Source organism: Bubalus bubalis, chromosome 13, assembly GCF_019923935.1.
Source record: "Bubalus bubalis isolate 160015118507 breed Murrah chromosome 13, NDDB_SH_1, whole genome shotgun sequence".
Taxonomy (NCBI): Eukaryota; Metazoa; Chordata; class Mammalia; order Artiodactyla; family Bovidae; genus Bubalus; species Bubalus bubalis.
In genome coordinates, this window is record NC_059169.1 from 77,185,517 (window position 1) to 77,209,159 (window position 23,643).

Below are 23,643 nucleotides of genomic sequence, written 5' to 3' on the forward strand. Positions count from 1 at the left end.
AAAACCAGTTTTAAAAACCAAAGCAAAAGATCTATTACTACAACAACGGAACCAGAGCTGCCTCTTCGAACCTGAAAGTTCTTGGTGCTCTGTCCCAGCTCCTCCTTTTAACAGCCAGGCTTTGGGATCAGGGATCCGTGCTGCTTCTCTCTGCCTTTCCACTTGGCATCTCCATGTGCCTCGTGCACACGACCCTCCACTGCCACTGCTCCCACCAGTGTGACCGGATGACCTGCCCTGATTCCACATTCAACAGACACTCTTCCTTTCTTCTTGGGCTTGACCTCTCTACAGCATTTGATGTGTGACAACTTCCGCCTTAAAACTCCCTTCCCCTGGCTTTTCATAACATCATTGCCTCCTGCCGTTCCTTCTATACTTTAGAGTGCTCTCTCTCAGTCTTTAGTGGCCAAACCTTATGTTGTGAAGCTTTTCCCAGGATTCTATTCTTGGCTGTCCTCTCGCTTCTCAAACTCAATGGTCCCTGGGGAGGTGGGAGGGGGAGGGATGCTCACAGTATGAATTATCTCTCACGCCCATAAATCAATCAGACTAAATCTGAACTCTTGCTTCCTCTCCACCCCCAGCCCTGCTTTCTGGAGCTCACCTCCATCATGGTACTGCCCTGCACCTGTCTGTCCTCCCTGACCTGCGTGCCCAGGGCATGAACACAATGCCCTGCTGTCTATGCTGGTGGCTTCCCAGAAGAGGGACTGGGAGCCTGGATGGCGACAGGACCCAGAAAGGGCACCTGAGTGGACCTAAGGATGCAGCTACACAAAGTATCCCAGATGAACTTCACTCAGTTATACTGTGCATATCTTCAGCAGAGTGGTATATATATATGTATTTTCATCTCTGAATCTCGTTTATTATGTTTATTAGTTCCTCGCACATGGTGGATCCTCAATTCATATTTAATTTGTATTTTTGTAATCAAAGAAGTACAAAAAGAATGGGATATCTGACATAAGCTTTGAAGCGTCGGTAGACTTTCAACAGCTACAGATGCAGGAGGCATCATTTAAGTCAGAGGAAGCAGAAAAAGCATTCGGCTCAGAAAGAAATGCTGTATGGGTGGGACACATACGGATAAGCAGTTATCAGCAACACTAGAATGCAGTGGTAGGAGTTTATAGGGCTTTATAATGTAGTTACCGGAGAAGGCAATGGCACCCCACTCCAGTCCTCTTGCCTGGAAAATCCCATGGACAGAGGAGCCTGGTAGGCTGCAGTCCATGGGGTTGCTAAGAGTTGGACACGACTGAGCAACTTCCCTTTCACTTTTCACTTTCTTGCATTAGAGAAGGCAATGGCAACCCACTCCAGTGTTCTTGCCTGGAGAATCCCAGGGACGGGGGAGCCTGGTGGGCTGCCGTCTATGGGGTCGCACAGAGTCGGACACGACTGAAGCGGCTTAGCAGCAGCATAATGGAGTTACAGATGCAGCCTGAGCCTATGAGGCCTTTGAAGCAACATGATTTGCAACTGGAAAAAAAAAAATTAACTAGAACTGAGGACTCTTCTTTAAATAGCTGCCACATGAGTTACTTAAATGAGAAGAAATGCAACTGGAGTAACAGTAGAAGAAAAAGAGAAAATACTGGTTTTAAGACCGAAGGGAAAAAAACAGATGTTGTGAATATTCAAGAACAGTGGAATCAATTGAACTATTATATTTAAGGGGGTGAAATATTTAAAGCACTAAAATTAAGACGTCCAAAATATATATATATTTAAAATATACATTTAATGGACTGGTTTGTTGACCCAAACAATCATGAATGGTTTGGGGTATTAGAATCTACAAGGTACTGATCAGGTTTATTGTGTTGGTAGGAACGCCAGCACACATGATGCTTAGCTGGCAACTGAGGAGGGCGTTCAGTGTAAGCTTTGGAAAGGTTTTTCTACAACGTTCGAGGAGGGAGTCAGCAGAATAGAAGCATACCGTGAAGCTGTTGTTAGCGTTTTTTGTGCTTGCTTCAGCGACACTGGCATCTGAGAGGTCAACTTCATCAAATATCAGAGACTGTTAATGAAAAAGAACACAAACATATTATTTGAAAACCTAACTCAGTGCTCCTCAGTAATTTTTTTTTTTTTTTTTTACCATCAGGTCATGACCATGAAGCTATATCAGGAATTCGAAATAAAAAAAAAAGATGAAAAACTTAAGTTAGTGATACTTTGTGAGTAAAACCAAACACATAAATTTCAAACTGTATAGGACTTTAGAGAAGCCCCCTTGTACATAGTCTCATTGCAAAACGCCCTGTGCTCTCCAGAAGCATCCTTTATGGGGAACCTATTAAGTGTGTGATATGCACACCTACTCACATACCCCACCATGAGAAGAACTAGTCCTGGCTCAGGTCACGGCCAGTTACCGAACCTTCTGAATGTTGCTGTCCTCATCTGTAGACGTGTTCTAATGAGACGGTGCGTATGCTCTGCAAACATAAGATGACTTTCTTTATATACTCTTTTTTTTTTTTAATGGGGGGGCCAGGTTCAAACACTTTTTTTTTAGGCTGAAAAGCATTTTAATCAAAAAAGTTTCAGTGGTTAAAAACTCCATAGAATTAAAATCTTTAAAAATGGACCACTGAGAGATTAGGCAATTCTAGTCAATATGTGTATCCTTCCTACTTTCAGTCAACTGGTCCTCGTTCACAGTTCTTCAGTGTACTTCCAGCGAGGTCGGTATAACACTGCTCCTCTAGAACTACAGAAAAAACGGCTCCCTTATCTAATTTAAGTTCCCACCACTCCCCAAGATCTCCAGGGTGTAATGCAACTCTACTTCAAGCCAACCAATCTGACAATAAGACTTGTTCCCTAACTAGAAAGAATTTATAATCTAGCATGGGAACTGAAGAGATACAACTAGTTTTAAGTAAGGTAAACTATTAAATGTAGAAGAGGAGATACGCAAAATACTATGGAAGGTCATAGATAATTTTTCCAGCAGAAAACAAACAATTTCTCTTGTGCATACTGGAATAAAGACAATTTTAGAGGGATCTTAAAGAAAACAGGGAATTTCTTCAAGTGGAGACAGAGGGAAAATCATCCTGGAGATGGAAAATATGGGGCTGGGCTGTAGGCGATCAAATGGTCAGTGTTGCCTGGAAATAAATATGTGGGGTCAGGATGGAGCCAGATCAGGGTTTAACTGTGAACATAATTGTTTTTAAAATAAGATTATTTCATTTTGCTATTATTTCCATAGCTGCATAAGCTAAGAATTAGGTTTGTTTATTTATTTTTTACCTCCTGGTGTATAACTATACTAAGTATTATATCACAAACATATTTTTAATATAAAAATTATCAATTATCTTACTGGTGCAGTAACAATAAATCTTACTATTTTTAAACTGAAGTATAGTTGACATACATTATTATGTTAGTTTCAAGAGTACAACATAGTAATTTGACAATCAAATACATCATCAAGCGATTGCCTAAGTAACCATTTGTGATCATATAAAATTATTACAATATTATTAATTATATTCCTTTTCCTGTATATTAAATTCACATGACATTTACTTTTATAACTGAAAGTCTGGATCTCTCAATCCTCTTCACCTGCTTCACCCAACCTCACATACCCCTCCCCTCTGGCTGCCACCCATGTGTCCTCTGTATCTGTAAGTCTCTGTTTGGGTTTGTTTGTTCATTTGTTTTTTAGATTCCACATATAATTTACAGATTCCACATATAATTGAAATTATATGGTATTTGTCTTTCTCTAATTTATTTCACTTTTAGCATAATACCTTCTATATTCATCCATGTTTTTGCAAATGGCAAGATTGTTATCCCGCATTTCTTTTCATTTCTATTTGCATGGCTGAAAACTTTCCTAACCTGGTGAAGGATACAGGTATCCAGGGCCAGGAAGTATAGAGAGACTCAAACAAAGGGAACCCAATGAGACCCACACCAAGACACATTATAATTAAAATGCTAAAATGTTAAACTAAAGAGAATATTAAAAGCAACAAGAGAAAAACAACTAGTTACATACATGGAAGCTCCATAACACTGTCAGCTCACATTTCAGCAAAAACTTTACAGAAGGGAGTGGCATGATATAGTCAAAGCATTGAAAGGAGGAAACTTGACCAAGAATACTGTACCCAGCAAAATCATAAATCAGAATTGAGAGACAGAGTTTCCCAAGCAAGCAACAGCTTGTCTACACTGTGGTTCATCACCACTAAACCAGTCTCACAAGAAATGTTGAAGGAATTTAAACAGAAAAGAAAAATTATAACTAGAAATATGAAATTTATTAAAGAAAATATCTCGCCAGTAAAGGCAAAAATGTAGTGAAAGTAATAGATCGAAGGTATGAGTGCTTTCCGGGGGGCACTAGTGTTAAAAAAAAACCCCACCTGCCAATGCAGGACACACGTGAATTAAAAGACAAAACCAGTAAAATCATTTATATCTACAATAATTAAGGACAAAGTAAAATAACATCAAAAACATAAAATGTTGAGTGGAGTAAAAATGTAGTGCTTTTAGAACATGTTCAAACTTAAGCAACTATCAACTTAAAATAGACTGTAATATACAGAGGTTACTGGATGCTTGGGGCTGGTGCACTGGGATGACCCAGAGGGATGGTATGGGGAGGGAGGAGGGAGGAGGGTTCAGGATGGGGAACACATGTATACCTGTGGCGGATTCATTTTGATATTTGGCAAAACTAATACAATTATGTAAAATTTAAAAATAAAATAAAAAAAAATATATATATATATACAGAGGTTGTGATACAAGCAGTAACCACAGACCAAAAACTGTGATAATATGGGGCTGGTCAAAAAGTTCTTTTGGGTTTTTCTGCAGGATGTTAGAGAAAACGATACACAAATAATAAAAAGAAAGGAATATAAACATAATACTAGAGAAAGTCATAGAATCACAAGGGAAGAAAAAGCAAAAAAAAGGAGCAGAGGACAAAGATAACCAGCAAACAGTTAACAGAATGGCAGGAAGCACATACCAATCAATCATCACTTCAAACGTAAATGGACTGAATGCTCCAATCAGAAGACACAGGGTAGCTGAACAGATACAAACACAAGACCCATACTTTTGCTGTCTGCAAGAGACTCACTTTAGATCTAAAATCACACACGGACCAGAAGTGAGCAAATGGAAAAGCTATTCCATACAAGCATAGATGAAAAGAAATATGGGATAGCAACACTTATACCAGATAAAATGATTTTAAAACAAAGACTGCAACAGGAGAAAAAGAAAGGCATTACCTAATGATAAAGGGATCAATCCAACAAGAAAATGCGACACTAGTTAATATATATATACCCAACATAGGAGCACCTGGATCCATACAGCAAATATTAACAGACATGATGGGAGAAACCTGACAGTCATACAGTAATAGCAGGCGACTTCAACACCCCTCTACATCAGTAGATAGATCATTCAGACAGAAAACCAATAAGGAAAACTGTTGGCCTTAGGTTGAGGCTTCCCAGGTGGTGCTAGGCCTTAGGTTAGGAAAGTTTTTCAGCCATTATTTCTTCAAATGGGTTTTCTGTCCTTTTCACTCTCTTCCCCTCTGGGACTCCAATAATGTGAATCTTAGCACACTTGATGTTGCCCAAGAGGTCCCTTAAGCTAGTTTTTTCTTTTTTCTTTTTGCTGTTCCAATTGGGTGAATTCCACTAACTTATCTTCTAGATCACTGGTCTTTTCTTCTGAATTATCTAATATGCTGTTGGTTTCCTCTAGTGTGTTTTTCATTTTCATTATTGTATTCTTCAGTTCTGATTTTTTAAAAAAATATTTTCTATCTCTGTTGAAATTCTCACTTTTCTATTCCACTGAGTTCAGTGAGTTGTCTTTATGACCATTACTTTGAATAACTTATCTGGAAGGTTGCTTATCTCCATTTCATTCAATCTATTTCTGAGAGTTTGTCTTCTTATTTTGTTTGGAACATAGTCCTTTGTTTCTTCACTTTGTCTAACTTTGTGTTTTTTCCTACATATTGGGTAGACCAGCCTCCTGATCTTGAGAGAGTGGCTTTGTGTAGCATGGCTGGTCCCCGTAACGTGGTCTCCTTTGGTTACTAGGGTCAGACGCTCAAGGAGTGTCCCCTCGGTGGGCGGCATCTGTTTTCCTGATGCAGCTTGGCAGACTTTCTGAGGATGTGCTTGCATGCAGGGTTGGACCCCAGTGTGGCTGACTGAAAGGCCCAACTGCAACGTGATGGATGCTCTGATGTGTGTGGATGACCCTGGGGCAGGAGACACTTTGAGGCAACATGAGTGATGGCCAAAGGTGTCTGCCAGGCCTGACAGGGCAGGGGGCCACTTTGGTGGAGCTCCAGTGTCTACTGAGGGCACCCATCTTAATTTTATTTTTGAAGGAATAGTAAAGTATCAGTTTTAAGTGGAAGCTCATCATTATCATTTTTTTCTTCCAAAGCTACATCATTCTTATTTCATTCAATTATTTTATAAAAATTATTTAAGCCTTGATTTTATTTCACTATGATTTTTATTTCTAATTGTTAGACTAACTGAATGATTGCTTTGAGCTTGGTATTACATGAGCACTTCATTTTCATTATTTAAGGGTCCTCTCAACAATATGCTGCTCACTGCCACTCCACTGGAATATGAACTCTTGTCTGAAATCAGAGTATGAATTCTTAGCAACTATAGCAAATCCTCTTTCATGTTCAGGAAAAGATTTATTAGGTAAAAATTAGCAAGAAAGGGGGGAATTCAAGTTTGGACTTTATTATATCTAACAAAGTTACATTTAAATTTTCATCTCAATTGGAAGGAAAAAAGAAAGAAAACTACACTAGAACCTTGCCATAAGAATGTCCTTAGGGAACATCACATGAAATTGTCTCAAATAGACCCCCTTGCGATCTGGTCCAAGATGAACCCTATTTATATTGAATTAGACCAGTAATGCTATACGAAGCCCCAAGACAAAGACAGTTTACAGAACCATCTATAGCCCTTAAATGCTTGCAACTAGCACTCTCTCAAATTACCTTTGAGTCCTTTGCATAATAAAGTGTACGACCTCGAAGTTTGAAGTATCGCTTTTTCCACCTTTGGAAGGAACTGGTTTGCTTCAAGAGCTGTCCCTCTTTAATACTGGTCTAGGAAGAAGCAGAAGCACAACATGATTAAAATGAAATTCAAAGCCAAGTAACACTCAAAATTCATGACACACTATCGCTGACATTTTGAATATTATTTCTCATGTTTTGCAAATTACAGGAGAAAATACTTTACTCGCACCATTCAACCACGGAAACGCATATGCGAAGCTCCAAGTAGCAAAGGTGAATCTGACATGCCCTCAAAGCAGTCACAAACAGTATGGAAGATACATCCACAAAACTAGGGCTTTCAACACAGTGATGAATACACGTACCTATTCAAGTGCATACTTTTATACAGTAAAGACTTAATAAATGATGGAAGGGTAGATGTACAGTAATGCAATGGTTAAGCAGGCATGAGCTCTGAAGCCAGAAACACTGTGATCAACTCTTGGTGATACCACTGAGTAGATGGATAATCTTAAGTAAATCAGTAAACATCTTCTGCCTTTAACTGTTCATCTGTAAAACGAAGATGACAACAAGATATACCTTTCCGGGCTGTTGTTGCCAAGAATAAGTCTTTAAAATGTGTAAAGGATTCACTGCATGTTACATAGGAAGTGCTCATTAAACGTCAATTATCATCAACTATGTGTTACTGTAACAAATACACGCACAAAGGATGGTGCATGGCCGTTCAAAAAAGAAAGCTCTGCCTCAGAGGGAGTCAAAGGTGTCATCCTCCCAGAGGGACAGCCTTAGCTAGGTCTTCAAGGAGTTTATCAGAATGATAAGGAAGGGTTTTTTGTTGTTGTTCAGTTACTAAGTCCTGTTCAATCTTTATGACCCCCATGGACTGTAGCACGCCAGGCTCCCCTGTCCTTCACTATTTCCCAGAGTTTGCTCAAATTTATGTCCATTGAGTTAGTGGCTATCTAACCATCTCATCCTCTGTCGCCCCCTTCTCCTCTTGCCCTTAATCTTTCCTAGCATCAGGGTCTTTTCCAGTGAGTCAGCTTTTCGCATCAGGTGACCAAAGTATTGGAGTTTCAGCATCAGTCCTTCCAGTGAATATTCAGGGTTGATTTCCTTTAGGATTGACCGGTTTGATCTCCTTGAAGTCCAAGGGACTCTCAAGAGTCTTCTCCAAAACCACAGTTCAAAAGCATCAATTCTTCAGCACTCTTCTTTATAGTCCAACTCACATCCATAGACAACTACCGGAAAAACCATAGCTTTGACTAGACGGACCTTTGTTGGCAAAGTAATGTCTCTGCTATTTAATAAACTGTCTAGGTTTGTCATAGCATTTATTCCAAGGAGCAAGAGTCTTTTAATTTCATGGCTGCAGTTGCTGTCCATAGTGATTTTGGAGCCCAGGAAAATAAAATCTGTTACTGCTAAACTTCCTCCCTTTCTATTTGCCATGAAGTGATGGGACCGGATGCCATGATCTTAGTTTTCTGAATGTTGAATTTCACTCTCTTCGTTCACCCTCATGAAGAGGCTCTTTAATTCCTGTTTACTTCCTGCCATTAGAGTGGTATCATCTGCTTAACTGAGGTTGTTGATATTTCTCCCAGCAATCTTGATTCCAACTTGTGCTTCATCCAGCATGACATTTCATATGACGTATTCTAGATAGAAGTTACATAAGGAGAGTGACAATATATAGCCTTGTCATATTCCCTTCTCAACTTTGAATCAGTCCATTATTCCATGTCCAGTTCTAACTGTTGTTTCTTGAGCTGCATACAGGTTTCTCAGGAGACAGGTAAAGTGGTCTCATATTCCTATCTTTTTAAGAATTTCCCACATTTTGCTGTGATCCTCATGTCAAAGGCTTTAGCATAATCAATGAAGGAGAAGTAGATGTTTTTTTGAACTCTCTTGCTTTCCCCATGATCCAATGGATGTTGGCAATTTGATCTCTGGTTCCTCTGCCTTTTCTAATCCAGCTTCTAAATCTGGAAGCTCTCCAGTTCTTATGTACGGCTGAAGCCTAGCTTGAAGGATTTTGAGCATAACCTTGCTAGCATGTGAAATGAGCACAATTGTTTGAACATTCTTTTGCATTGCTCTTCTTTGGGATTGGAATTAAAACTGACCTGTTCCAGTCCTGTGGTCACTGCTGAGTTTTCCAAGCGTATTGTAGGTGTGTGCAAAAGTAGAAAAGTTTAAATCAGCACAGATATTTGGGGAATCTTCATAGAATTTTTGGTTATAAACACAGGTAGGGCTCTCAACAGGGAGCAACAAGAGATGTGGTTGGGCCTCTATGGTTCTTGGCTATACCTTGTGCTGGCTGCTTTATGTGTATACCAGTTCATTTTACTGCCACCAACAACATCCTCGGAACCCCTCTGACTTCATCTAGTACCTCTCCTTCACCTGGTCACCTTCCCTCCTTCACAATAGCGCATTGCTCTTAAGTAGGCATACATGCACGACCCTCAGGACTGAACACCATCTCTTCTTTCCTCCTAGACGGTTCTGCCCTCAAATATCCATCTGATCAACTCCTTCATTTCTTTCAAGTCTCTGATCTTCTCCATGAGACCCACCTCACTGACCTACTTAACATACTCATCGCATTTCCCTCCATCCTGATCTTACTTTCCCCACACAAAGTACTTCCCATCTTGTAATATATAATGCAATGTGTGTGAGTGAGTTCTCAGTGGTGTCTGACTCTTTGTGACCCCATGAACTGTAATCTGCCAGGCTCTTCTGTCCATGGAATTTTCCAGACAAGAATACAGGAGTGAGTTGCAATTTCCTACTCCAGGGAATCTTCCCGACTCAAGGATCGAACCCTGGTCTCCTGTGTCCCCTGCATTGACAGGTGGATTCTTTACCGCTGTGCCACCCGGGAAGTCCATTATGTAATGCAATTTATTATATTTATTGTGTTTATCCACTCCAGTATTTTTGGGCTTTCCTTGTGGCTCAGATGGTAAAGAATCCTCCTGCAATGCAGGAGACTTGGGTTCGATCCCTGGGTTGGGAAGATCCCCTGGAGAAGGGAAAGGCTACCCACTCCAGTATTCTGGTCTGGAGAATTCCATGGACTCTACAGTCCATGGAGTCACAAAGAGTCAGACACAACTGAGCAACTTTCACTTGCAGTTCATTTTCATGATATGGAAGTCTGTATGAATGAATAGAAGATGCTGAGATTAAACTCATGTTTGTTTGACTCCAGAGTTTATTTCCAACTTTTACACTTTTATTATTATTGCCTTTTATTATCAACAAGACATAAAATATTGAGAAAAGTTTATTTCCTCTAATAGGGTAGTTAGGTCATACTAATGTTTACTTTCAATATAATTAGAAGATTCCCTCTAGAGCTTGCTCTCAGATGGTCCTCCAGGAATTGTGAGAGCATTAAAGTTTAATGATAACAAAACATTTTCGTATCTTCGGTACCAAAGAGCCCGACTTAGAATCAGACAGACAGCCTTCAAGCCAGGCTCCACTACACACTACCGTATAAATCTGGGCAAGTTACTTCAGTTCTCTGTGCCCCCATTTCCTCCCCTAAAATCCAGGCATAATAATGCCAACTTCACAAGCTGATTGCATCTAATTTAATGATAAGATAATGGCTCAAGAGCACTTAGCACACCATCTGGATTACAGAAAATATTTAATAAATGGCAGCAAGTGTTACTATGATATCATGATGCTATTAAGTTCAGGGAGTATTTGCCAGGCACCAAATTATAAGAGCTTTTCGGAAGGAGTGAGTAAGTGTTTGCAGGCTGCTGTGAGAGCAAATAACAGCTGGAATGGAAGCAGAGTATCCAGAGATGAAGTGAAGGGAGCCAAGAGCCAGGAGATGCTGGCCACAAGGGGAGTTTGCTTTTTATTCTCAGTGCAAAAAGCTAGTGAGCTGTCCAAAGCAAGAGACGGAGAAATGGGTGAGGAAGCAAGGGGAGAACCAATTAGGAGGCGACTGCAGGAGTCCCAGGGACAGACCAGGGAAGACGGAACTAGGAGTGTAGCATCACTGAGACAGACAGAAGTAGCGAAAGTTGAGCTGTTAGTTTGGAGGCAAAATCTACTGGCCTTGCTGGCCTTACCTTCTTACTTTACCTTACCAGTCTTACCTTCTTGACATGAAGGGCAAGAGACAGAAAGGAACCAAGAGAAAGTGTAAGCACTTGCCTTGGGCACCTAGATGCAAAAGATTGCGAGAGTTCCGTGTGCTATACAACAGGTCTTTGTCGATTATTCATTTTAAATACAGCAGTGTGTACATGACCGTTCCAAAGTCCCGAGCACATGGAAATCTGCTCAGTGTTAGGTGTCAGCCTGGATGCAGGGGGGCTTGGAGGAGAATGGCTACATGTGCACATGGCTGAGTCCCTTCTCTGTTCACCTGAAACTCCCACAACACTGTTAATTGGCTAACCCCAATACAAAATGTTTTCGGTGTTAAAAAAATAATTTAATGTTGAAAAAAAAAAAGATTGAGAGAGAAAGGGTAGGAATAAGCCACACTGCTGTAGCCCAGGGTAGAAAGTCTACATTCTTAAACCCAAATACAAAATCTTGAAATGCTAGCGAGAGATAACTCACGCAGGGAACAAACCTCTTGGCAATTCAAAGGCTAAAACGTGGGTGCTTTCAGATTTTTGTGAAGTTGCTTAAGGCAATGAGGAAGAAAAATTAACGTTTAGTCTACTTATGTTCTATAAGGCTGTTTTTTTTTTAAGCATAAGTAACCTAATATTTCTTCTCCACATGTTTATTAAAGCAATTTTCTAAAATGAAAACCCGATAACAATATGCCGCTGCTTAGAGTCCTTCCAGTTTTCTCCTTTTTTAAGTGTCCAGTTCAGTTCAGTTCAGTTGCTCAGTCGTGTCCGACTCTTTGTGACCCCATGAATCGCAGCACGCCAGGCCTCCCTGTCCATCACCAACTCCCGGAGTTCACTCAGACTCACGTCCATTCAGTCAGTGATGCCATCCAGCCATCTCATCCTTTGTCGTCCCCTTCTCCTCCTGCCCCCAATCCCTCCCAGCATCAGTCTTTTCCAATGAGTCAACTCTTCACATGAGGTGGCCAAAGTATTGGAATTTCAGCTTTAGCATCAGGCCTTCCAATGAACACCCAGGACTGATCTTCTTTAGGATGGATTGGTTGGATCTCTTTGCAGTCCAAGGGATTCTCAGGAGTCTTCTCCAGCACCACAGTTCAAAAGCATCAAGTCTTCAGCGTTCAGCTTTCTTTACAGTCCAACACTCACATCCATACATGACCACTGGAAAAAAAATAGCCTTGACTAGATGGACCTTTGTTGGCAAAGTAATGTCTCTGCTTTTGAATATGCTATCTAGGTTGGTCATAACTTTCCTTCCAAGGAGTAAGTGTCTTTTAATTTCATGGCTGCAGTCACCATCTGCAGTGATTTTGGAGCCCACAAAAATAAAGTCTGACACTGTTTTCACTGTTTCCCCATCTATTTCCCATGAATTAGTTTTCTGAATGTTGAGCTTTAAGCCAACTTTTTCACTCTCCTCTTTCACTTTCATCAAGAGGCTTTTTAGTTCCTCTTCACTTTCTGCCATAAGGATGGTGTCATCTGCATATCTGAGGTTATTGATATTTCTCCCAGCAATCTTGATTCCAGCTTGTGCTTCTTCCAGCCCAGCATTTCTCATGATGTACTCTGCATGTAAGTTAAATAAGCAGGGTGAAAATATACAGCCTTGACATACTCCTTTTCCTATTTGGAACCAGTCTGTTGTTCCATGTCCAGTTCTAACTGTTGCTTCCTGATCTGCATAAAGGTGTCTCAAGAGGCAGGTCAGGTGGTCTAGTATTCCCATCTCTTTCAGAATTTTCCCCAGTTTATTGTGATCCACACAAAGGCTTTGGCATAGTCAATAAAGCAGAAATAGAAGTGTGGCTAACTTACAATATTGTCTTAGTTTCAGATATACACCAAAGTGATTCAGTTATACATATACCAATTCCTTTTCAGATTCTTTTCCCTTATAGGGCATTACAAAATACGGTGTAGAGTTCCCTGTGCTATATGGTAGCTCCTTGCTGGTTATCTGTTTTGAACACAGAAGTGTGTATATTTTAATCCCACACTCCTAATTTATCCCTCCCCCCTCTTTCCCCTTTGGTAACCATACATTTGTTTTCTATGTCTATGGTTCTTTTACTATTTTGTAAATCAGTTCATCTGTATCTTTTTTTTTTTTTTGCCTTCAATATAAAGTCCAAACTTCTATATGTGTCAGAAAAGACACCTGTGTGATGATGCTCTCCAAACTCCCCACTTGCCGGTTTGCAGGCTCCTCCCTCTGCCCTAAACGTCCTTTCCTCAATCACCTGTTTCTAAAAAAAAAAAAAATTATATATATATATATATAAAATATCCTTTTATTTGGCTGTGTCAGGTCTCAGCTGCAGCAGGCAGGATCTTCATTGAAGGGCGAGGGCTTAGTAGTTGTAGCAGGAGGGCTAAGCTGCCCCACAGCATGTGGGATCTTAATCCCCCACAAGGCATCAAACCACATCCCCTGAACTGGAAGGTGGACTTCTCAACCACTGGACCCCCAGGGAAGTCCCACAGTCACCTGTCTTGAAAGCTCCTAATCGCTTCGACTCCAACTCGGTGCCACGGCCCCCAGAAGGCTTCCCCACCCGCTAGGAAAAAACGAACACCTCCACCTTTGCCCGTCGAATGCATCCTCCTCCTACCTGTTTAACGGCACCTCTGACAACTGAGTGGCCTGTTTGTGGTCCCACCAGGCTGTGACGTTCACAGAGCAAAGACTGTGTTCTCCGTATTTTAACAACGTCACCAATTAACACATTCGTTAGCACTTTAAGGGGCTTCCCTTGTGGCTCAGCTGGTAAAGAATCTGCCCGCAATGTGGGAGACCTGGGTTCGAATCCCTGGGTTGGGAAGATCCCCTGGAGAAGGGAAAGGGTACCCACTCCAGTATTCTGGCCTGGAGAATTTTGAACTGTGTGGTCCATGGGGTCGCAAAGAGTCAGACACAACTGAGCAGCTTTCTCTTCACTGACAGTTTAAGACCTTCATAAGTGTTAAACCGAAACCACTTTTATTTTATTTATTTCTTGGCCGTGCCAGGCGGTATATGCGATCTTCATTCCCCAATCAGGAATGGAACTGCATTGGAAGTGCGAGGTCTTAACCACTGGACTACCAGGGAAATCCCCAAATAACTTTTAAAGTGTAAAATGGTATATAAGTTTGTCTTTTAAAGAAAACAGTAGAAAATGGAAAAGAGTGGCTATAAATGACTTTATGGTTCCTGGCATTCAGCACATCTGAGCCTGCTTCTTTTTACTGTGTATAAAAACAGTAGTGCTCAGTTGCTAGTCCTGTCTGACTCTGCAACCCCATGGACTGCAGCCCGCCAGGCTTCTCTGTCCATGGGATTCTCCAGGCAAGAATATTGGAGTGGGTTGCCATGCCCTCCTCCAGGAGATCTTCCCGACCCAGAGATCGAAGCCAGGTCTCCCACATTACAAGTGGATTCTTTACCATGCGAGCCACCAGGGAAGCCCAAAAAACATCAGTGCCAGCCCTGCATGAAGGGCTGGAGACAGACAGTCAGAGGGACAGGAAAATATCTGTCTATCCTGATTTTAAGACTATTGCTAATTTACAGATGCTCTTTACACAGTCACTTTCAAAGCAAATTTATATGTGTTGTCCCATTTGGCTTTATACATTTTTTCAATCCTGCACAAGCATGGATTTATTTGCAATGTGTAAGGCTGAGGAGAATACAGAGATTTGTAAGATATAGTCCTTATTTTCATGCATTTATAAACTTCTCTATGTTATAATATACAAATAGTCAATTTTAAATTCTTGAAGAAAGAAAAAAAACAAGAAAAAAAAAAAACATCTGAAGTTAGCTCACTTTCCTAGAGATGTGATTAAAAAGATTTAACTGGGAGGCAGTTTTCACATGACAGTTAATCCTCAAAATAAACTTCTGTTTATATATGGAGAGTTAAACAAACACTTCTCATGAAAGAAGGCGCATAACAAAAATGATTAATCTGCAACAGCCCCAGCCAATATAATCAAATAAGTAAAGTGTGGTTCAGGGAAAAACGATGTGGTTCGAAAAATCTCAAAATAATGAGTAAAATAGATCAAGAAACAAGAAGGTTTTTAAAAGTCACAATATTTAATATATTCAATATTACTGTTCACCTAGAATGACAAACTGAATTTGGTAACAGAAATAAGAAATAGTTATGACCAGAGAGCTATTATTAAAATCTATTAAAAATACATATTAGAATTTTATGTTGTTTGTAATTTCCAGGATAAGGGATAAACTCTCCCTTCCCTCAAAAAAGGGCTTAGAAACATTTGCATTTAATGGCCATTGGTCACATAAATTGACAGCTCAGTTGATAAAGAATCCGCCTGCAATGTGGGAGACCTGGGTTTGATCCCTGGGTTGGGAAGATCCCCTGGAGAAGGAAAAGGCTACCCACTCCAGTATTCTGGTCTGGAGAATTCCATGGACTGTTGCAAAGGGTCGGACATGACTGACTGAGTGACTTTCACTTTTCATCACATATCTAGCAGATATTAATTTAGTATTATTTGACCCTCATGAAAAATCAAGAAAGCCACAGAGCCCCCCAATAGAAATCCAATAACCCAGTTTCCAAATATTAAAACCAAAAAGTCAAATGAATTGGCTTTGCGAAAAAATGTTTCAAAAAAATAAGCTTTAAAAGTTTTAAGATCTCTTTTCTATCTGGCTTTCTGCAGTTCAACGTCTTCAAGCCTGTGGAATTACGCATTTCACACTCCTTTCTAAAAGCAAACACAAGTAATTTCTCTTTTAAATTATACACACATGAGTGCTCCAGGATTTCACCTAACATTTCAGAAACACCTCTGCGTCAAAAGTTGAAGCTGCTTTGGGGACTTACTACATCGATGTCCTGAGGAGAGTGCAGCTTTATAAACAGCCATTCAGTGAGCCTTTTTATAAAGCCAAGAATCTCTGAAAAATCTGTTTCTGCGTGATTTATCTGATAAATGTACATTTTCATATGTTGGCTTTGGGGGAAACACCACACAGGCATGGTGAAGAGTCTGATGTGGAAAAGGGGAAATGTCAGTCATGACTCATGTTTTACAGATGCCTTCAAAAATTCCAGAAGCATCTTGAGCTTCTCCTCGTCTTGTCCCAACATGACCGCTTAACTTCTCTCCTAGGGAATGGGAATAAAATTTGTTGTGATAGGAGATGCGGGCTGTTATGGACTAAATGTTGGAGAGCAATCCTACCTCCCAGTTTGATGGTACTAGGAGGTAGAGCCTTTGGAAGGAGACCGTGTCAAGAGGGGCTTCCCAGGTGGCACTAGTGGTAAGGAGCCCGCCTGCCAAAGCAAGAGACTTAAAAAGATGCAGGTTCAAACCCTGGGTTGGGAAGATCCCCGGGAGGAGGGCATGGCAACCCACTCCAGTATTCTTGCCTGGAGAATCCCATGGACAGAGGAGCCTGGCGGGCTACACAGTCCATAGCGTCACAGAGTCAGACACGACTGAAGCAACTTAGCATGAATGCGTGTGTCAAGCAAAAAAAAACCCCAGAGCCCCTCCTGCCCCTTCCACCATGTAAGAGCATAGCCAGAAGATGGCTCTCTCTACTGGGACACTGACCTTAGACTTCCCAGGCTACAGAACTGTGAGAAATAAGTATTTATTGTTTATTTTGGCAGTCTTTAGCATTTTTGTTATAGCAGCCTGAACAGACAAAGACATAGGTCAAGAGAATTTTTACCACTGTATATTTTGTATGTAATCACTTCTTTCCTCTGAAAGTCGCTCAGTCATGTCTGAGTCTTTGAGACCTCATTGATTATACAGTCCATGGAATTCTCCAGGCCAGAATACTGGAATGGGTAGCCTTTCCCTTCTCCAGGGAATCTTCCCAACCCAGGGATCAAACCCAGGTCTCCCGCATTGCAGGTGGATTCTTTACCAGCTGAACCATAAGGGAAGCCCAAGAATACTGGAGTGATATATTAAAAAAAAAAAAAAAAAGAACAGTCTTCTCCAGCGTATCTTTCCGACCCAGGAATAGAACTAGGATCTCCTTCTAATTCTCTGTCTACTTTATCCTCCCAAACAGAGAATTATTCTTTGTCTTATACCTTTTGCTGCCATATCCAGTTTGTTATATAAGATCCAGGAAGGCTGTCTGTATACAGGGTACCTGTCCAGAACCTGTAACATCAATGAGTCTATAAGACTTCCTTAAACAGTAAGCCTCTTTAGTTTTAGACTTTAATTTCTAAAGTGGAAATAATATCTGTATATCTTTATGTGCTATTGTGATATGTGAAACAATGGATAGGAAAAGATACGTAATTCTTAAAAAAGGTGGTATGACAAGATATCATCATCAGTCACCTTAGGCCCCATGATAAGCATTATTTATTACAGAACAGATCTTATCTTTCATTCCAGCCCTTTCCACTCCTGCCTTTGCCTTAGTTCAAGCTTCTCTCACTCCTTTGAACTCAACAGTATCCTACGTGGTCTCCATATTAGCAATTTTTCCCACCACTAGTCCATTCTTCCCACTAGGGACAGAATTACCCATGGGGGAAAAATTTTTGATCCTGCAAAACTCTGGTTTAATACGTTCAGTGGTTTCCTATGACCCACAGTGTAAATCCAGAGTTGGGAGCTAGGCAGAGACTCTTCCTTCCATAAATGGCCCACCTTCTTTAACAGCTTCATCTTCAGCAGTCCTCCTAAATTCATCCACAGTAGAGGAGAAGAGAAGTACCTGTGAATGCCCAAATCCTCCACGAATCCCTGCGTCCAAGCTCTCACTCAAGCGTTTCCTTCTACTCATAATACTTTCCTCTGCTTCTTCTTAGAAACCTCCCATTCCATCCTGCCATCCTCCAAGGCTCAGGTCACCATCATACCCTGGGAGCACCCAGTGCAACACAAACACACACACACACACACACACACACACACGTAGCACAACCATGTGAAATAAAAAATTCTTGTCTCGCTCCTCTGTATCTTATTTATTTTTCCATTCTACACACACAACCATGTACTTGACACTAAGAAAACAATGAGTATGTTAACAGATTTATTCAATAATTAAGAAACAAAAAGTAAGAAATTTAAAGGATTAAAACATATTTCTCTATAAGATCTTGAGGAATTCAACAGAGAAAGAGATTTCAGATTTTCTTACCAGCAAGTCAATATAGTGTCAGAAAGTGCAAAAGAAATAGACCTGACTCCTAAACGAGAGCCCTTGGGACGTCCCCGGCGCTCCCATGGCTAAGACTCCGTGCTCCCAAAGCAGGGGACCCAGGTTTGATTTCTGGTCAGAGAACTGTAACAGATCCCACGTGCCACAATTAAGACCCAGTGCATCCAAATAAATTAAAAACATTAAAAAATAAAAAAAGAACCCTGGACTGAGTTCCATCTCTGGCTCCGCTTACTGTATTTGTGGCTGCATATGAGTGACAACATCTATGACCCTATTTTCCTATCTGCAAGGTAAGGATAAATATCACCTGCCCTGCATTCCTCAGAGTTGCTAGGACAAAACAAAATATAGCATAAACATCTTTCATAAACTTCCAAATGCCATACAAAGTTTCATAAGCAAGGTACTCTTTTAACAGGCCATACTTTTGGGAAAAGTATTTTAAGTGGGACTGACACAGTTAAATAAAAAGATACACCATTTCTGAACAATGGCTTGATGCTTACATTTAAAGAAATTATCCCCGAAAGATCAGGTTTAATTACATAAAGTATACAGTCCCAAAATGCATACTAGTTTTCTAAACATTAAAACAAATCAATCATGAAATTATATTTAATAATGGAGCAGACTTTATAGCTCTTATATAGTATTATTATTTTACTTCTTAGAGTATCAGTCTTATTTACCAGTAAGAATTATAAAATGATGACCGCTGCTGTTGGATAACTCCACTCTGGTGCCAGGGGCTCTTCAAAATTCAATTAGCCTCAAACTGATCTCCCTATTAGTTAGAGCAGGGCCAGGCCCACCTTGTTCACCGCTGGAGTGCCAGCACTTCATCATGGTTCCCAGCACAGAGAACAGTTCTTAATTGCACAAATGAATAAATGAAGTGAAGACGGATATTCAAATAAAGCAGCTGAAATGTCTTTGAGAGGAAACATGAACTGTACACTAAGAGCTTTTAAGGGAGAGCCTGGGCAGGACACTTGACAGCATTCTGAGAACCAGATCCAGAGGGCTTTATTTTGCAGCCATCTCTTCCTCATTTGCAAATGTCCTTGCAGCAAATTTAAGCACTTAGTTGCTGACTATTCTCTTGGGGTTTGCTTTCCCCCAGATTGAAAGCCAGTCTGCTTTTATTCACTGACATGCACTCCACTAGTATTAGTCGCTCAGTTATGTCCGACTCTTTGCGACCCCGTGGACTGCAGCCCACCAGGCTCCTCTGTCCCCTGGGATGTCCCAGGCAAGAATACTGAAGTGGGTTTCCATTCCCTTCTCCAGGGGATCTCCCCCGACCCAGGGATCGAATCCGGGTCTCCTGCATTGCAAGCACATTCCTTACCACCTGAACCACCAGGGAAGCCTTTACACCAGGGAGACCACCTACTGCATCAGAATTAATTTTGTATTTGAATGGTATCTAGGCATGTATCTATAAAATGTATGTATCAGTGATTATCTGCAATGAACTTTCTATCATTCCCTATTTTATCCAACAGTTAAACTGACAAAATTTGGCTTGAAAGGTCGAATGAAACCACACAGGTCCAAATTCTGCTCTCCATCTCTAAAACTAAAAGTCCATCTTCATCACAAGATTGCACATTAATGTATGTGCCTTCTATGACAGCATCGCTTTTTTCTTTCATTAGCTCTTCTAGTTTTTGCCTGATTATAAAATAAGAACTATTTTTCTCCACAAATATGCCCAAGCTTATGCTGAATGGTTACTGCCCATCGTCTTAAAACTGGAAGGTCAGCCACCTACTGTCTTTCTGATTCAGTCTGTCAATCTCTTTTATCAGCTGCGTATTCAATTGCTTAATGCCTGGTTTTTCTATCAGCCTCCAAATTTCCCTCAGTTCCTCTTAATTCCAGACCCTTTGGTTTTATGCCTTATATTCCTCTTTCCCCTTCTGAATTCTGTAGGAAATCTCTGTTAAAGTAGATATACATTAAGCCCTATCAGATACACCAGTTATTATTCTAAAATCTGGCTGATCATCTGAATCATATGGAGAACTTTATAGACATGAACAGTCTCGGTTCATGTGGGACTTTTTTAAACTGAAGTATAGTTGATCTTAATTGGCTTAAATTGGCTTAAAGCTCAACATTCAGAAAACGAAGATCATGGCATCCGGTCCCATCACTTCATGGGAAATAGATGGGGAAACGGTGGAAACAGTGTCAGGCTTTATTTTTCTGGGCTCCAAAATCACTGCAGATGGTGACTGCAGCCATGAAATTAAAAGACACTTACTCCTTGGAAGGAAAGTTATGACCAACCTAGATAGCATATTCAAAAGCAGAGACATTATTTTGCCAACAAAGTTTCGTCTAGTCAAGGCTATGGTTTTCCTGTGGTCATGTATGGATGTGAGAGTTGGACTGTGAAGAAGGCTGAGCACCGAAGAATTGATGCTTTCGAACTGTGGTGTTGCAGAAGACTCTTGAGAGTCCCTGGGACTGCAAGGAGATCCAACCAGTCCATTCTGAAGGAGATCAGCCCTGGGATTTCTTTGGAAGGAATGATGCTAAAGCTGAAACGCCAGTACTTTGGCCACCTCATGCAAAGAGCTGACTCATTGGAAAAGATTCTGATGCTGGGAGGGATTGGGGGCAGCAGGAGAAGGGGACGTCAGAGGATGAGATGGCTGGATGGCATCACCGACTCGATGGACATGAGTTTGAAAGAACTCCGGGAGTTGGTGATGGACAGGCAGGCCTGGCGTGCTGCGATTCATGGGGTCTCAAAGAGTCGGACACAACTAAGTGACTGAACTGAACTGAACTGAATATTCCATTGTGTATATACACCACATCTTAAGTGAATCATCTACCGATGGACATTTAGGTTGGTTCTGTGTCTCAACTACTGTAAACAGTGCAGCTGTGAACGCTGCGGTGCACGAAACTTTTCACATTATAGAGTTCTTGTCTTTTCTGGATATATACCCAGGAGCGGGATTGCTGGAATCACATGGAAGCTCTGTTTTTAGTTTTTTAAGTAACCTCCATGCTGTTTTCCATAGAGACTGCACCAACTTACATTTCATCTGGGATGTTCTGCTTCAACAGATTTGGAGTAGGACACAAGAACCTACACATACTAAAAATTACTCCTGCTGTCACAGAGCCTTGGCTTTGGGTTCCCTGTGTCATACAGCAAATTCCCACTGGCTATCCATTTTACATTTGGTAATGTATATGTTTCAGTACTACTCTCTCAAGTCTTCCCACCATCTCCCTCTCCCACTTTGACCAAAAGTCTGTTCTTTATGTCTGCGCCTTCTTTGCTGCCCCACCAATAGGATCATCAGTATTATCTTTCAACCTAAAGGAGTAGGATCGGAGGGAAGTGGGAGATGGGTTTAAGAGGGAGGAGACATGTGTGTGCTTGTGGCAGATTCATGTTGCTATATAGTGGAAACCATTACTATATGGTAAAGCAATATAAAAATTAATTTTATATTAATTAAAATTTCAATTAATTCAATTAATTTAAATATATCAATTAAAATTTTTTAATTAAGTTTTTTTAAAAAGGAAAATTTCTTTTTGTGATTACAATTACAGTAAGGTTTAATAAACTCTCAAATATTTAAGTATAAAAATTTGTACAAAACCTTAAAAGATAGCACTTTAATTGATTCCATTCAGTCTAATCATTTACTCTTCCTTAAGTTCAAACATTTTAAAAACTAGGGGCAAGGATCTTCCTAAAATACAGCTATAGGAAGTAGTGCATCTCTACATTCAAAGCGATCGTTTCCTCTGTATGCATGCATGCCTGCGTGCTAATTCGATTGAATCATGTCCGACTCTTTGTGACCCTCTGGACTGTAGCCCCCCAGGCTCCTCTGTCCATGGGACTCTCCAGGCAAGAATACTGTAGTGAGTAGCCAAGCCCTTCTCCAGGGGAACTTCCTGACCCAGGGATCATACCCACGTCTCTTCTGTCTCCTGCACTGGCAAGCAGGTTCTTTGCCACTAGGAAGGCCTTTCCTCTGTATGTGGAGCCCCTTGGTGCACCACTTCTGACCTCTTTCCACCCCTGCTTGTTCTGCTCCAGCAAAGGTGGGAGGAGTCATTTGGCTTTAATAACCGAGCACGTTGGGAATTCCCCTGTGGTCTGGTTGTTAGGACTCTGTGCTCTTACTGCCAGAGGATAATGCAGCAAGGGAGGCAAATCTCAGTTTATAGAAGAATGGAGACAGCGTGTGTTCCCAGAATTAGTATTTAAGAATAACCCAATAAGGTGATAGGTCTTCCTTCATCGCTCAGTTGTTAGAGAATCCACCTGCAACACAGGAGACCCCAGTTCAATTCCTGGGTCAGGAAAATCTGCTGGAGAAGGGACAGGCTACCCTCTCCAGTATTCTTGGGCTTCCCTTGTGGCTCAGCTGTAAAGAATCCACCTGCAATTTGGAAGACCTGGGTTTGATCCCTGGATTGGGAAGACCCCTGGAGAAGGGAAAAGCTACCCACTCCAGTATTCTGGCCTGGAGAATTCCATGGACTGTAAAGTCCATGGGGTCTTAAAGAGTTGAACATGACAGAGCGACTTTCACTTTCACTTTAAAAAGGTGATGCAGGTGCTTTATTTACAAATTACAAAGTTACGAAACATTTCCCTTTTTATAAACTACCACTTGAAGCAGTGGTCCTCAAGCAGTTTTGTGTATCAGAATATATGACCATAAACTTAGTTTTTATTTTATTTTTTTAAATTTATTGAAGTATAGTTAATTTACAATGTTTGTGTTCTTTTTTGCTGTACAGTGAAGTGACTCAATTATACATACATATATATTTTTTCATATTCTTTTCCATTATGGTTTATCATAGGATATTGAATATAGTTCCCTGTGCTACAGGGTCTGCTCAGTCATGTCCAACTCTGCAACCCCATGGACTGTAGCCCTCCAGGCTCCTCTGTCCATGTGATTCTCCAGGCAAGAATACTGGAGTGGGTATTGCCATGCCCTCCTCCAGGGGATCTTCCCAACCCGGGGACTGAACCCGTGTCTCCTGCATCGGGAGGCAGACGGAGTAGAGCCCTGCTATTTATTCATATAATAGTTTCCATCTGCTAATCCCAAACTCCCAATCCATCCCTCCCTGCTCCCCTTCCTTGTCAACAACAAGTCTGTTCTCTGTGTATGACCAGGCACTTGGAATAGGTATTCCAGAACCTAACCAGCTCAACCGCCACATTCTGG

The 23,643-nt window shown here is 40.9% G+C and overlaps 1 protein-coding gene across 6 annotated transcripts in view; it reads right to left on the reverse strand.

Annotated features, from left to right (window-relative positions):
- The window catches only part of DGKH (diacylglycerol kinase eta), a 206,891-nt gene that overhangs the window by 103,624 nt on the left and 79,624 nt on the right, over nt 1-23,643 (reverse strand). For all 6 annotated transcript variants that reach the window (XM_025263040.3, XM_025263039.3, XM_025263037.3 and 3 more), the window contains exons 3-4: nt 7,064-7,174; nt 1,952-2,032 (exon numbers count right to left, since the gene is read on the reverse strand). In XM_025263040.3, coding sequence (XP_025118825.3) covers nt 1,952-2,032; nt 7,064-7,174 — 192 coding nt within the window. The remainder of the gene's footprint in view (nt 1-1,951; nt 2,033-7,063; nt 7,175-23,643) is intronic.